The 16,330-nt window shown below is 43.0% G+C and overlaps 1 protein-coding gene across 2 annotated transcripts in view; it reads left to right on the forward strand.

Moving 5' to 3' along the window:
- Positions 1 to 16,330, forward strand: part of MFSD1 (major facilitator superfamily domain containing 1) — a 31,164-nt gene that overhangs the window by 8,116 nt on the left and 6,718 nt on the right. For both annotated transcript variants that reach the window (XM_090052931.1, XM_090052932.1), the window contains exons 6-15: positions 190 to 298; positions 933 to 1,035; positions 1,701 to 1,799; positions 5,381 to 5,492; positions 6,787 to 6,843; positions 8,162 to 8,318; positions 8,756 to 8,853; positions 9,865 to 9,977; positions 10,537 to 10,584; positions 13,998 to 14,058. In XM_090052931.1, the coding sequence (XP_089909057.1) occupies positions 190 to 298; positions 933 to 1,035; positions 1,701 to 1,799; positions 5,381 to 5,492; positions 6,787 to 6,843; positions 8,162 to 8,318; positions 8,756 to 8,853; positions 9,865 to 9,977; positions 10,537 to 10,584; positions 13,998 to 14,058 (957 nt within the window). The remainder of the gene's footprint in view (positions 1 to 189; positions 299 to 932; positions 1,036 to 1,700; positions 1,800 to 5,380; positions 5,493 to 6,786; positions 6,844 to 8,161; positions 8,319 to 8,755; positions 8,854 to 9,864; positions 9,978 to 10,536; positions 10,585 to 13,997; positions 14,059 to 16,330) is intronic.

Consider the following 16,330-nt stretch of genomic DNA (forward strand, 5'->3'; position numbering starts at 1 on the left):
ATACCTAATAATATCAACAAGTACTGCTTAAGCTTGATCTATTAAAGTGCTTGCTTCTAACTGCTGGTGCTCATCTTCTGGAGCCAGTTCTATGCTGTCTCATTTAGATCAGAGTGGGTGTCTAGATTTTGTTTTTGAGTTTTTGCTTAAAAAATTTGTGGCTAACTGATTTCTCTTCTGCATCTTTAGAATTGGTGGCGAGTCCTTAGCAGTGGCACAAAACACCTATGCTGTCAGTTGGTTTAAAGGCAAGGAATTAAATCTTGTCTTTGGATTACAACTTAGCATGGCCAGAATTGTAAGTGTTTTTAAGAGAGACTCTTCATGTGTAAAATCTATCTGTAATAGGGCCACAGTATGCAAGTGGAAAGTAGCGAAAACTCCATTCAAGATAGCATTACAACCCCCTAAATTGATGGTGGGGGTGCCATAGTTTGCATTATCTGTTTGGATCTGTTGATAGTGTGGTTCTTTGTGCTGACTTATTCCAAATTTTTGTAGCGACCTTGGTGAAAACTAATTTTATATCCGAAGATGGGACAGGAAGAGCATTTAATTGACTCAAGGGTCACTTTTTCACACAACAGACTTTCACTGTTGGTTATGCCATATGTCAGCTTGGCCGGATCAGGCTTACTTTATGGTAACTTTGTAAATCAGATTGAGAAATGTTTAACAATTGTTCAGGGTAGCAGCTCTGTGATATGTTTACATAAAATCTGTGAAACACAACCTAGCATAGCTGTCACTGGATGGCGTGTCCTATATACATTTAGCTTACTTGGGTGGGAAAATCAATTGTGCTTTTTCTATTCCATCCTTCTAAACTTTCATTTTACATTGATGCTTTTTGTGCTCTTGGTAAATTTTAAAACTTTCTTTTCCCCCAACTGATCCTTATTACAGTCTTCATTCCAATATCTTCTTTCCAGGGAAGCACAGTAAATATGAATATCATGGGATGGGTATATTCCAGAGTTCAAGATCTGCTGGGCTCTACAGGTCACACTACACTTGGATTAACACTTATGATAGGTTAGTAAATAAATAGGTTAATAAATTGACTTTGCATATAACATTTTAGACATTCACAATGTGAAATAAACCACACCCACACAAAAAATTTAAGTGGTTGTCATTTGAAAACTTAAATTGCAGATTGGTTTGAGAAGACCATCCATAACTTAGAAACTAAGTTGCTGCAGCTTTATATTCTGTTCAAACCTAAATCATTGTGTCCATAGCTACATTTTCAGCTGTTAGAGTGACTATCTTTTGCTGGACTATTTATTCAATTTGTATGGCTGGCAACTAAAGGTCTTTTAGCACACGTATAGTTGGGCGTTGGGATGGGGAGGTTTTATAGTGAAAAGCAGCATGTAGTGGTGTGTACATGTGCATTTTGTATATCAAGGAATTTTTCTTTCTGCAAATTAAGTGAATCTGGGGGAGGGAGGAACCCCTTATTACCCCACCTTGCAAGCCTAGGTATTGAGGCACTGTTAATTGCAGTGCAGTTTTCACCTGTATCTGATTTTCTAAACGACAGCTACTTTATTTTTTTAAGTAAATTAAACTGATGTCAATATGTTCAGACTATTGGGCTTGTGAGGTTTGGTTAGAAATGAAGGGATGACTGTATTTTTAATAGGGAAGCCAATTCTGATATCGCTGTACAGTGAACTTCTATCTTTTTGTAGGTGGTGTAACTTGTGTCTTTTCACTGATTTGTGCACTAATTCTTGCTTACCTGGACAAGAGAGCAGAAAAGCTCCTTTGCAAGAAGCAAGGAAAAACTGGTGAGTTATAGTTAAGACGGACGGTATGACTAGTACCCAGACTTGAGTCTGGTTACTGGGACTTCACTGTACAGCAAACAAACTCATCTGGTATGCTTACATTCTGGCTGTCTCATCAGTCTTTTACCAAGGCTCTGGGTGATCCTTGATTACCAACCCTCTCCCCCCCCCCCCCCCGGATCTTTCTTACTATCTCCTTGGTGAGGAATCATAGACTTAATTTTAAGAGCAAAACCCTCCAGCCTTCCTGATTTTAACACAGTGTGAATTGATGTAATGTTCCCTATCAGCAGGACCATCCCGGGGGGGGGCGCGGAATTGGGGCAATCACCCTGGGCCTTGTGCTCTAGGGGGCCCCGCAGAACCAGGTGGAAAGGCCACAGCTGCAGCTAGCCCACCTGGCAGGTTGGAGGGTTCTTTGCTTGTTCTGGCTGCCACCCATCCTGCTGCATCCAGTGTGCCGGGGCATTCACTCCCTAGCATAAGTGTGCCATGGGATGGTGAGTGGGTGGGCCCGTGCAGGCTGCTTTGCCCTGGGCCTCGCACCCTGCTGGGATTGTCTCTGTCTATCAGAGTTTGCAGGAATACTGAATGCAGCCTCGTTCTTTGCAGGGCACCACTAAAACTTCGAAGTGATAAGTCCTTTAACTGCTGCCAGTTACAGAAGCATCCCATTAATTTGCTTCCTCCATATTTCATTATTCTGCAGATGCAAATACCCCGTTTTTCTTCTGTGAAGGTGCTAAAATATAGAGACTGCAATATGTCAGTCTAGTTTTCAGGTTTCCCCTCACAATTTTAAGGCATATATAGAAATAGTGTCATAATTCAGGGCTTCAGACAAATCTCACTGAGTGATTGGAAATCTAGTTAAAAGAAATGGCTGCTATTAGTTCATTGTGCCGCACCAGACTACCACAGATTCCGAGGGATGTGCTTTAGCATTTAAGTTCAGCTTGCCATGAAATGTATTAGACTGCCTTTTACTTCTGAAAGGTGTCTAGGCTTAGGGAAAATTCAGTGGAAAAAATCATGTTTGTTTTATAGTTTCATAGATGTTAGGGTTGGAAGGGACCTACTAGATCATAGTCTGACTCCTTGCCTTGGGCAGGAACGAGTGCTGGGGTCAAATGACTCCAGCCAGGTGTCTGTCCAATCTCCTTTTAAATGTCTCCAAGGAAGGGGACAGTACTACTCCCCCCCCCCCGATAAGTTTGTAGGCAGCCACAAGATCACCTCTCAGCCTCCCCTTGTGGAGGCTGAAGAGGTTCAGGTCTCCTAGTTGGTCCACATAGGTGGTTTTCTGTAGGCCTTTAACCAGATGAGTTGCCCTCCTCTGAACCCTCTCCAGGCCATCTGCATCCCTCCTGAAGAGCAGTGCCCAAAACTGGACGCAGCACTCCAGCAGTGGCCTTAACCAATGCTGCATAAAGGGGAAGTATCACCTCCCTAAACCTGTTTGTGATGCACCTACTTATGAAAGAAAGGGTGCGGTTAGCTTTACTTATTATTTCATCACACTGGTGACTCATGTTAATTGTGGAGTCGACTATGACTCCGAGATCGCTTTCCGTGGTTGTGCTACTTAGAGTAGCACCTCCCAGGCTGTAGGAGTGTTGTTGATTCTTCCTCCCCACGTGCAACACATGGTACGTATCCTTGTTAAACTGCATCCTATTCTATTGGGCCCATTTTCCCAGCCTGTCTAAATCAGCCTGGACTCATTCCCTGCTGTCTAGTTTGTGTACCTCCCCCCCATAATTTGGTGTCATCAGCAAACTTGGACACGGTGCTTTCTACTCCTCTTGTCCAAGTCACTAATGAAGATATTGAATAGTACCGGTCCCAGGACAGAGCGTTGGGGGACTCCGTTGCCCACATTTCTCCAGGTAGAAACTGACCTGTCCACCCCCACTCTCTGGGTGTGTCCCATAAGCCAATTTTCTACCCACCAGACTGTGTAATAATCTATATTGCAACTGTTTAGTTTATTTATTAGAACTGGTGTGACACTGTGTCAAAGGCCTTTTTAAAATCTAAGTAGATAACATCTACCTCTATTGCTTCATCCAAGCATTTTGTGACCCAGTCGTAAAATGAAACCAGTTTAGTCAGGCAGGATCTGCCTGCTATGAACCCATGCTGATTGCTCCTTAGCATCATTTTACCTGCTGGTCCCCCACAAATGTGATCCTTAACAATTTTCTTAAAGGTCTTGCCAAGGGTAGAGGTGAGACTAACTGGCCTATAGTTACCTGGTTCCTTCTTCCTCCTCTTCTTGAAAATAGGGACCACATTGACCCTTTTCCAATCCTCCAGGACCTGTTGAGCACCATGAATGCACAAACAGTTGTGCCAGCAGCTCCGCTATGACTCCAGCTAATTCCCTAAGTACCCTAGGATGAAGATCATCAGGACCTGGTGACTTAACTACATTCAACCCCTCCAGGTGCCCCCTTACTAGGTCAGCTTGAACAGTTGGTGGGTTGGTATCTATACTGGGCTTACCTGAGGCCTCAACGGGATGTGTATTTGTATTCGTGTCCAGGAACACGGATGCAAAGAAATCCTTTAGAAGCTCCGCTTTGGCCATTCTATCTGTTACCAGTTGCCCTAGTTCATCCTGAAGGGACCCTGCACCTTCTTTTTGCTTCCCGTGTACTTAAAGAATGACCTTTTGTTATCCTTAACTTTTGCTGCCAGCCTAAGCTCTATTTCCACTTCGGCTTCCTCCCTGTTTCCCTGCAAGCTTGAGGCAAGCAGGTATACTCCTCCTTGGTGGCAGCCTCCTGCTTCCACAGCCTGTAGGCCTCTTTTTTTCCCTCCAGGCTCTCCTGGATTTCTCTGCTCCACCAAGAGGGTTTCTTTACTTTTTTGCCCCCTTTTATATGTACTAGGATGGTCCTTTTCTGTGCCTGCAGGATTAGTCCCTTGAGAAATGCCCACCCTTCCTGGATTTCCATCTCTCCAAGGCTTTTACCAGTCAGTCCCTCCCAAATGAATCTCCTGAGCTTGTTCAAGTTGGCCTTCCTGAAGTCTAGCACTTCTGCCCTACTAGTTATCTTCCCTGCCCTTCTCCAGTTAGTGAACCCTATCAATAAGTAGTCACTATGCCCTAGGTTACCTTGTACCTGCAGATCCCCCACCAAGTCATCCCCTGTGGCCAATACCAAGACTAGTAAGGCATTTCCCTGGTGAGAACACATACCTCCTGCAATAGGTGACGGTCCTGTAAGGAGGTTAGAAACTCTCGTGAATGGGCAGACCTGGCTGCCTGTTTCTCCTAGCAGATGTCTGGGAAGTTAGTCACCCATGACAACCAGGTCCTTTGAGCGCGCTGCCTCTGAGAGCTGTCTTGAGAATTCTATGCCTAACTCGTCCCCCTGGCTTTGTACTTTCCTCAGTTTGCTCACTCCCTACAGGGGATCTGCATGAGAATATAGATGATATAAGATCCAGCTACATGAGCATTCACATGTATAGTGCATTTGATTTTTCATTTAGGATACAGAGATGTGAACTGTACCTAGCTAATGTGCAGTAATCTTAAGTTTCTGTCTTCTTTTTTTTCTTCCCTCAAGGTGAAGTGATTAAACTAACTGATGTGAAGGACTTCTCATTGTCTTTATGGCTCATATTTATAATCTGTGTGTGTTACTATGCAGCTGTGTTTCCTTTCATTGGATTGGGAAAGTAAGTACCTTTCATTTAAAAATGAAATATAAACCAATTTGATCAGATGGCCATGTGCTAGACTACGCCAACACTCTTATTTCTTAAACTTGCACTATACCTGCAAGTAAATCTATTCCCAGAACATCTAGTCGAATAGATAGAACATCTACAGGAGTTTTAGTCTGCTTCTTTCATTGACTTTGCTTGTATTCTCTCTTATCCACTCTAGATTGTGATAGTTTTTCATACTGTGTAGTTTTTAGGAAATTTAACTTACGACTGGTTATCAGTGTCAGATTCCAAAAGCATAATACTTGTTACATGTTACTTAAATCTTGCTATGAGCGTAATATTTGTTTACATCTTTAAGGTTCATGGATATTTGCCACAAAGTTCCTTTTAAATGCTTTCATGTACTGGTTAAGAGAAGATTTAACTGAGGGCCTGTCTCTCTACAGTAATGCTAGAATTAACATGTTAATTGCTAAATGGTAAGGGTGCTACACATGCACCCAATATAAGGGTCCATGATCCAGGGCTCCCCTTGCACCAGCAAGTAGAACGGGCACAATTGAGATGTGATCCTATGCCCATATGCATGACAGAAGATGTGATTGTTGGGGGTGGGGATCAGATTTCATAGTGCCTCTAAATGAGTGTCATGATCCTAAGTGTAATGGAAGTTTCTAGTTGCAGGGTGCTCTATTAATACTGCATTCAATTTGCTTCATATAATATACGCATGCTCATCTTGTGTTTTGATCAAAATAGTCTAGTTGGTATTCTATAATGGATCTGTACCTGAGTTAGAAGTATGGTTCCTCTCACTAAACATACCTCTTTAAAGCTAAATGCTTAGTTGTATGTAAGTTGGAAGTCACTGACTATATGAATCTCCAGGCTGGCACAATTGCCTGCTTCATTTTTTTTTTTTTTTTCTTGTGTGTCCTGTAAAAAGGTTCTGCTTTAGCTGCTATAACCCACTGAATGGACCACTCATTACTGGGTTTGCTGCCAGTAAGTTGCACTTCAAATTGGACCACCAGACAATATAATTTGAACTGATATAAGATACTTTTTGTCAAAGAAAAAAAAATCCCATAGGAACTACTTTCTCAGTACTTTTATACACTTGTATATACAGTATCTTATGCAGAAAACCTTATTCCTTTATATCATACTTTATGCCAAAAATGTTTTTTAAAGACCCTCAGTAAACTACAATCTTCTGTCCTTGATGAATGACATACTGTTAAAAAAAAAAAAAAAAAGTGTAAAATGTAGTCTAAATCTTTTATGGATTCCTTTTTAGGGTTTTCTTCATCGAAAAATTTAAATTTTCTCCTCAAGAAGCAAGTGCAATTAACAGGTATTTTTGCAAGTTTACTGTCTTAGTTAAAACAAGAATGATGGGGCGGTGTGGAAATGGAGTCCACCCGCTGCTGCCTCCGAGTGGGGGGCGAGGCAAGGAGAGAGCCCAGTGCTGCTGACCTTGCACCCCTGCACCATTCCTGCCGCCTCCAGGGAGCAGGGCTAGGAGCGCTGGCCTTGCCCCTCCCTGCACTGTCCCTGCATTCATGGCAGTGCTCTGCTGCCACCTCCTGTCTGGAACGCTCTTGGAGCACACTGATTTGGTTCTTTCAGACAACCAGTCAGAATGTGAATAAAGCATTACAGACAGACAGACTAAGGTTTTTGTAATATTAGAATGTCTCCTGTATTTTGTGCTGAAAGAGCAGCAAGGTCATGTAGACTGGGGGGGTGGGGGAGAACCACTGTATGGCTAGGTGGACCTAATGGTATTCCTTTAACTTGTCTCATTAGAAATATAGACCTCCTCAGTTCTGTGTTTTAACCACCTGAACACATGGTGGCTACTTGGGTACCTTGATCTGCGTGTTGGGTCTGTTTAAAATTCTACAAATGGGTAATTGTCTTTCTGTGGCTTAATTGCACTGGACTTCTCTTCTGTGAGGCTGATTTATAAATCAAGGTGTTAAATATTGGATTCCTCTAGATGACGGGTGTCAGATATATAGCCTGAAGAGCCAGGTCATCCAGCCGGCAGACTTTTGCCCTGACTCTGGGTGTGATGGCTGCCACTTCAGGAAGGTCCCCCAAGTGCCTGGATAAGACCTGTGGCACTAGAGCCCCAGCACACCATGGCTTTGTTCCTTTGACAGCAGCCAAGCTTGTTCCTGCAGTGTTGCTAGAGCTCCACTGCTGCATTTCTCTCCTGAGGAACTTGGCTACCACCCTGGGAACAAGCCACAGTGCCAGGCTTTTTCCCATCATGCTGCTCAGGCTCCAGTGCCGCCTGCTGTCCCCGGATGCTTTGCTGTGAGAGCAGTGGTGCTGGAGCCTCAGCAGCTGTGGCTTGCACCGTAGCTCACTCCCAGGGCAGCAGTTTAGTACCTGGGATACCAGGCCTCTTCACTGGGTCCTGGAGCAGCCGCAGTGGATGCTGCATGCACTGGATCTCCCATGGGTTGGAGGTTGTGTGTCCAGCCTACAGGCCTCATCAGTCATCCAGTCCCTGGACCTGTTTCACACTTATGCAGTCTGTGGGACCAGGCAAGTTTGAAACCCCTGCTTTACATGTCAGATATGGATTTATGTCCTTAATCACCCTAGAACAATTAAGCCTTCAAAACATTGAAAGGAAAATTTGTTTTCTTTTTTTGTAGCATTGTATATATTATATCGGCACCCATGTCCCCTGTGTTTGGATTCCTGGTGGATAAACTTGGAAGGAATATTATCTGGGTTTTGTGTGCTGTACTGACTACACTTGCTTCTCATATCATGTTGGCCTTTACTTTCTGGAACCCTTGGATTGCAATGGTAAGTATTACTAGTAACAATGACTTATTTGATGATAGCCATGTACAATAAGATATCACACGATTAAATGTTTATCATTAGCGTGGCAGGATATACAGTTTTTTGGGATCCAGGATGAAATGCCCCAGTTGCGTGACTGTCTGCCAGGGGCCAACTATTCCAACAAGTTACCTCCTTTGTAAAGGGACTTACTGTAAAAAGTTATACCTTTTTTTAAAGTTCCAACTGCAGCTTAATCTTTGCATGTATTTCTCATTCAACAACTTACTGTGAAAACATGCTGTACCTCAGTTGTGTAAAGTTTGATACTAGTCTTGGGGAAAAATGACCAGAATTATTGTCATATTATTATGTTTCTAAGTATATTTTTATTCTGTTGGGAGAGTTAACTTTTATTTAGCTATGGTTCTCACAAATGCAAATCTTGCTTTCAACAGTGTATGTTAGGAGTAGCCTATTCATTACTAGCCTGCGCCCTGTGGCCAATGGTGGCATTTGTTGTACCAGAGCATCAGCTGGGAACTGCTTATGGCTTGTAAGTATTTGTATTTATCTTCCAGTGGTGGCCTGCTGTGAGCACTTCCAAATGGTGAAGAAGCATTGAGACTTTTTAAACTACTAGAGTAATGGCAAAATCTTGTCTAACTTTATCACAACTATATAGTTGTTCAATAAAAGATAACGCGCACAAAAAATCTTATGTCTCAATTCATGGCTACAGTATTGCTCTAATGCTGTCGTATCTTGCAAAATTGCTCCTAGACCTGGAGTAGTCTTCATTCTTCAAGGTGAACTACTTTTACTGACAAATAAACCTTAATGTTCCTCATTCTTTTTGTTTGTTTTTGTACCATATTTTTAAATATTTTTCTTCCATGTTAAAGGATTGCTTTGAAAAAGTAAGTTTTAAATAACCATTAATGTAGGATGTCAGGTAGTCAGATTGTAACTATTAATTTAGAGGCAAAAGGAGTGAGAACTTGTGGTAGAGGTGATTATCTTTTATTAGACTAACTAGATATTTGCAAAAAAAGTTCTTTATTTGCAAGCTTTTGGGTACAAGCATCCTTCAGGCATAGGAGAAAAGATTGTAAAAGGTCCCCTAGCTAGAAATGAAAGTTCATATTTCATAGGAGAGTTGAAGTTGTGGTATAGTCGTCTGTTTGGAACAGGGGTGTGGGTTGTAGCTGTGTCGGTCTAAGGACATGGGCAGACAAAGTTCTTTGGGTAAATCCGGTATCTTTTATTAGACCAACTCAAATAGTTGGAAAAATTCTTTGCCCAAAGAACCATGTCTGCCTGTTTGGAACAGTTCATTTTTATGCAGATTAGGCTTATTGGTGCAGGATGTAGTTCTACCCTCAGCCTTTGGGGTACAGGCATCATATTCCCAGTGTAAATAAAATCTAGAGGTGCCATAACATATGGTGGCATGCAGACCACAATTCAGGCCTTGAATTGTAGCTTTTGCATTTTTTGAACTAAACACGAGTAAGCTGTGAAAAGCAGCTAGTATAAGTTTAAATCTTTGTTATCTGTATTTTAGTATGCAGTCCATCCAGAATTTGGGCTTGGCAATCATTTCCATAGCAGCTGGCATGATACTGGATTCTCGAGGGTATCTATTTCTAGAAGTTTTCTTCAGTGCTTGTATTTGCTGTAAGTACCATATATGACTGGTATGGGAAGAGAGCCCTTTTCACTGTTGCTTAATGCTTGTTCTGCCACATCAGTCAGTTGAGTTAACTTGTTCATGCATTACATGTGTGCATAAACTGCAATTAACTTTTACTCATGGGACTATTATTTCCTTCCTTTTTAAGAGACTGTTATGCAACAAAGGTAGATTGTAATAGTGCTGAGGATGTGAGGGATATTAGTAATATCTTGCAGATACTAAGTGTAGTCGGAGTCTGTCTTGGTAATGTTGCAAGACGTTTACTTCTGGCAAGAGGGTCTTTTACAAAATAAAAGCGTCTTTTAATATAAAACCTTTTCCCGATCCTCCTTTGAGCCCTCCAAATGGAATTTTGAAAAGTGACCAAGTGATCCAGGGGGACAAGGATTTATGCTGACAGATCACTTAGCTGATGACTTAAAATCTTGTCTTCTCTTTAATAGTATTCAAAGACTTTGCTATTGCATTTTAAGGTAAACTTTTTTTCTGTTTCTGAGACAGCTGTGCTAACTATCTAACTCTTCCTTTTTTTTTTTCTAGTGTCACTAATAGCTGTAGTCATGCTGTATTTTGTGAATCACCTCACAGGTAAGTATATGTTCAGACTTTCTTAACATGACACCTGTTCTGTTGTTTGAGTTGGTAATTGTACTGACTTCTGTTGGACAAATTCAAGATGTCCTATATCATATTATGCTGGAAGTTATAGGTCTCAAAATATAGAATCAATGAGTGGGAAGGGACCTAGACAGATCATCTAGTCCGATCCCCTGCCATGGGCAGGAAGGAGCACTGGGGGTGGCAGGGGTTATAAGACCCCAGCCAGGTGCCTATCCAGTCTCCTCTTGAAGATTTCCAGGGAAGGTGAGAGCACCACCTCTCTGGGAAGCCTGTTCCAGGCTCTGGCCACCCTTACTGTGAAGTAGTTCTTCCTAATATCTAATCTAAACCTATCCTCCCTCAACTTGTGGCCATTGTTTCTGGTGACTCCAAGGGGAACCCTGCTGAACAGACTTTCCCCAAGTCCCTGCTGGTGGCCCCGATAAGGTTGTAGGCAGCCACAAGATCCCCCCTCAGTCTCTTTTTGTGGAGACTGAAGAGATTCAGGTCCCTCAGCCTCTCCTTATAGGGCTGGCCATGGGGGGCCCCCAACCATACGAGTGTCCTCTTCTGGACCCTCTCCAGGTTCTCCACGTCCTTCTTGAAGTGTGACACCCAGAACTGGACACAGTGCTCCAGCTGCGGCCTGACCAACTCTGCATAGAGGGGGAGCAAGACCTCTCTGGACCTGTTAGTGATGCCCCTGTTGATGCATGATGGTGCAGTTGGCTCTGCCTATTGCTTCGTCGCATTGGGGACTCGTATTCATCCTGGAGTCAATCCTGACTGCAAGATCCCTCTGTGCCACCGAGAGGGGCAGCCCCTAACCTATAACCATAATGCTGGTTCCCTCTCCCCAGGTGCAGCACCCTGCACTTGTCCTTGTTGAACCGCATCCTGTTCAGATCCGTCCACTTCTCCAACCTATCCAGGTGTGCCTGGATGTGGTCCCTGCCTGCCGGTGTATTCACTTTACCCCACATCTTGGTGTCATCAGCAAACTTGAACAGGGTGCTCTCCACACCCTCATCCAGGTCGCTAATGAAGATGTTGAACAGCACCGGCCCAAGGACTGAGCCCTGGGGGACTCCGCTGCCCACACTCTCCCAGGTCGACATTGACCCATCCACCCCCACCCTCTGGGTGAACCCTTGAAGCCAGTTTGCCACCCATGTGACTGTGCATTCGTCAATGCCGCAGTCCCTCAGCTTGCCCACCAGAATTGTGTGGGACACTGTGTCGAAGGCCTTCTGGAAGTCTAAGAAGATGACATAGACTTCCTCCTTCCCATCTAAGCTCTTTGTTACCTGGTCATAGAAAGAGACCAGGTTGGTCAGGCAGGATCAGCCTTGCACGAACCCATGCCGGTTACCCCTCAACATCACTTCCCCTGCAGGGCTCTCACAAATGTGGCCCTTGATAATTTTTTCAAAGACCTTCCCCAGGATAGAAGTGAGGCTGACTGGCCTGTAGTTGCCAGGCTCTTCCTTCCTCCCCTTCTTGAAAACAGGGACCACATATGTAATGGAAGCACTTACTGGATGTTAAATTTTATCTTTTTATTAGCAAATTACCCATCAAACATGACTGGGGTGGGGTGGGGACAGAGGCCTGTGTTGCCCACTCTCCGCCCTCACCTTGGGTTGAGGTCTGGCTGCTTCACCCCTCCCCTCCCCCCCAAGCCACTTTGGGCCTGGGCTCATTCTTCCCCCCCGCCCCCCCCCCAGCCATTTTGGGTCCAGTTCCCCACCACTGCTTCGGGTGCAGGCCTGAGTGCGCTCCTGCCTCTGGTGGGGGGGAGGGTAAGGGGAGCTTGTATGCAGCAGGTGGCTGTACCCTGCCACCGGTAACCCCCTGCCTTACTGCTTCCCTCCCTCCTCCTCCTCCTCCTCCTCCTCCCTGCTGGCTGTCTGGGACACATCCTGGCCCCTGGCTCCAAGAAACAGGGCTGGCTCCCTGCTCTGGCCACTCAGTCACTGCTGTCATGGTGGTGCTCTGCTGTATAGGGGGATGAGGCCAGCGCTGTGCTGCCAGCATCCTGCGCCACCGCCACCTCCAAGGAGCAGGTTGGGGGGTGGGGGTGAGAGGCCAGTGGTGCTGGCCTCATCCCTCCCGCCCCGGCCTCTTAGTCCCTGCTGTTGTGGTGGTGCTCTGCTGTGCGTCTGTCTGTGCAGAGCCCTCTGGCTGCCGAGGCAACCAATCGGTGCGAATAAAGCATTATGGACAGACTAAGGCTTTATAATATTAGAATTGGGATTCTTTCCTAAACCACCTTGATAACCATTGATAAAGAAAACTGCCAAGATTCATGATATACTGAATGTGTAAGCTAGTCAGGTTAAGCAGAGGATTAAACACCTGTACTTTCAACTATCTTGAGCTAATTTTAATACCTGGTATATGCTATAGTTGAATCAAAACAAAACAAAATGGATGAGGTGTATAAGTAGACATTGAATAAGACTGCACTGATATTCTTGACAGTCTTTGGAAAGCGTTGAATTGTTATTTAAAAGAGAAAAATCTTTGTATGCACAATTGCATAGTCTCAGAAATTCTTAGAAGTTAGTTCACTTAATGTTTTCACATCTCTGAACTGTTACATTTTGCTCACTGAGTCTGAACAACAAAGTTGGAGCTGGAGAACAGCTGCTACCTTTTAGTTCCTTAATGGGACATGCGAAATTATTCTTACAGAGCGTGTTGGCTTTTTTTATTCAGCTGCACTTTGTTGTCCCAAACTAGAGCATCTCCATTGCTGTAAAGTTCTCAAAGCTTTTTCCTCATTCACCTAATTCTGCTTTTTTCATACCTGTTCCCTCCAATCCCTAGTTTTCTCGCTTCAAATTCCTCTGCTTTAATAGTGTTTGCATCCCTTTTAAATATTTGATTTTTTTTCCCATCCTTGCTGCTGCAGTACAAAGTTGTGCATATTTAACTAAAGATCTTCAGTTCTGTCCTATAGCACCCTAATCAGCTTTCTTTTTCTTTGAACTTGCTCCATTTTGTTGCTTTGTGCTGAATGCAGTGTTGCAGCTGTGGTTGCACCTGTTCTATTACTTCCTGGCTCTGTGGCATATCTCATTTGTGTGGCCTAAATTTCATCAACTGTTTCTAGGGTGGTGAGTTATGTAGAAATATAGTCTAATGGTGCCATGGACTACAACTTGGAAAACCCAACTTATTTGTTTTTGTCATTGGTCAAGTGAGTGATCTTTGGTAAATTGATCTTTCTCCCCATGATTTAGTTCCAGTATCTTTAAAACTGAAATAATGATACCAGCCTTAATTAAATGCTCTGACAGTTTCTGATGAGAGCACTATGGATGAAAGAGCTAGGTTGATGGCATTATAGTTGAAATAAACTTCAGATTCATAATTTGATATTGTTTTTGTTGTAGGAGGTGATCTGAACTGGTCTGCCAAGAAGAGGGAGAAATTGCAAAAACTAGCAGCAGCTGAGTAAGTATAAGGAACTAACGAACAGTATCTTAAAGCTATTGAAAGATTGGCTTCTGTGTACATCTGGCGCACAGCCACTCTTTCTTATCGCCATTATTTTGTTAAGAGGTAACTGCAACAAACTTCAGTACTGGATTTTGCATTAACATTGTATCCCAGTGTATGGCTTGAACATAGGTTTGTGAAGGATTTCTATCTGGCATGATACCTAGTCAGGGAGTTGGAGCTGTAGATGCTCAGCAGCTCTGGAAATTGGAGGCCTAGCTGTAAGTTTCCAAAGATGGGTGCCTAAAATCTGAGGTTGCGCATAAAAATTTAGTAGCATGTAAAACTTTGTTGGTGTTATCTTTGAACAGGTGACAACTAGCAGTTATGCAGATGAATTTATTCTTTCTTTGTTGCATCTTTACCATGCACTGGCAGGTGGATGCAACTCCATCTGAAGTTCATGCTTGTTCTTCCTGTGATTTTCTTTCTTTTTTTTTTTTAGTGGAGTCTCTACCTGCTTTCCCAGGCATTTTATCACCTTATTGATTCTAAATCTTGAAAATACACCTTTCAGCCTTGTGCTTTTTTTTTTTTTTTTCTCTCCCCACAAATAGCCTTCCAGCTGAATGAAGTTTGAAACAGTATTTAAAAAAACCCCAAAAAGTTCACACCCATTGCTGACTTCAGACCTGGAACTAGTGCCATTGTTGCAGGTATCTGTCTGCCTAAAAAAGTATGAGCAACACTGTCATTCTTCACTAAGGCTTTCTGCAAGTGCATCCTCTAACTACCACTTGGAAAGTGGAATAAAGAGCAAAGTAATTTTCAGGCTGCTGTGTCAAATAATAAAACATTGTATATGGGTCTAATGTCAGAAGTCACACAAACTAAGACTAAATAGGTGAGACCTCTTAAAAACCATAGTTAAATGCCTGAATCTCACTGCTTCTCTCAGCCTCTATGTAACTTACTTATTTCAAGTTTTCAGCATCTAATTTGGGTTCCTATATCTCAGAACCTTGTCTTTTTAATCCAGGTTTAGGTGTGAAAGTAAAGCTAGTGCTAGTACAGTTAACTGAAAATGTTCTTAACGTGTCAGTGTTAACATGTCAATTTTGTATACATGTTTTGACTTCACTGAAAAGAATTCATGAGGTAGGGAGATTCAGTTGAATAGAAAGAAACTTTGTTTCCAGAGGAGAATACTTTGCAGGCTTTTTCTCCCCCTTTTTGAAAGGAATTTTAAGAAGCTGAGACTGACAGTGTGTTGTTGTCTTGAAACTTCCTTTATTTACTGCAGGAAACTTGCTGTTAGGATTTTGTTTTTTTCTTGAGCATGGTCTTTTTGCTGTTTTTAAAATGGAGAAGTTATGAACCTACAGCATTCCCCACAAAACAAATCTAGTTGCTTCTCTTTCAAGCTCTACAAAACAGTAGCTGCATAGTAGTGTTTCACTGCTGTCCATTAAGGCTCTTGCTTTTTCCCTTTCTACTTCTTTAAAAAAACATTTGGAGGCAACTTAAATGTGTAGATGCCAGGCAGCCACTGACTGTATGCACACTAGAAAGGCTTACTATTCTGCATACAATCCCCTTTTTAATAAAGCTAAGCAAGCCCTTTGTCTTGTTCATATTTAAACTTGAAACCTGAAGTAAAGGACTTGCTGGTAGTAGGTATGACAGCATAGCATGAACAGTCACAGCAGTAATGGTCGAACTGAACTTCGTATTAAAATTTGCTTGTTCAGATAAAAATGTAAAATTCTAACTTTTTGGAAAAATAACTTTTGATTTTCATAGAATTGTCTTTGGAACCTCCCTTCAGGTAGTTAAAGGCTGCTATTAAACCCCTCCTCAGTCTTCTGTGCTCCAGACTAAATAAGCTTGGTTCCCTCAGCCTCTCCTCACAAGTCATGTGCCCCAGCACCCTAACCATTTTCATTGCCTTTCACTAGACTCTCTCCAATTTGTCCACATCTCTTCTGGAATGGGGGCCCTAAAACTAAACACTACTCCAGATGTGGCCTCACCAGTGCTGAGTAGGGGGAATAATCACTTCTCTCGATCTGTTGTCAGCACTACTGCTTATGCAGCCCAGTATGCTGTTAGCTTTCTTCACAAGAAGGATGTGACCGTTGGCTCACATTGGACATTAAGCTGAGCGTAACCCCCAAGTCCCTTTCTGCAGAGCTGCTGTTCAGCCAGTCGGTTTCAAGCCTGTACTGGCACGTGGCATTGTTCTGGCTGAAGCGTAGGACTTTGAACTTGACCTTATTGAACTTTG

This window comes from Crocodylus siamensis, chromosome 6 (genome assembly GCF_052110815.1).
Source record: "Crocodylus siamensis isolate JL-2025a chromosome 6, ASM5211081v1, whole genome shotgun sequence".
Lineage (NCBI taxonomy): Eukaryota > Metazoa > Chordata > Crocodylia > Crocodylidae > Crocodylus > Crocodylus siamensis.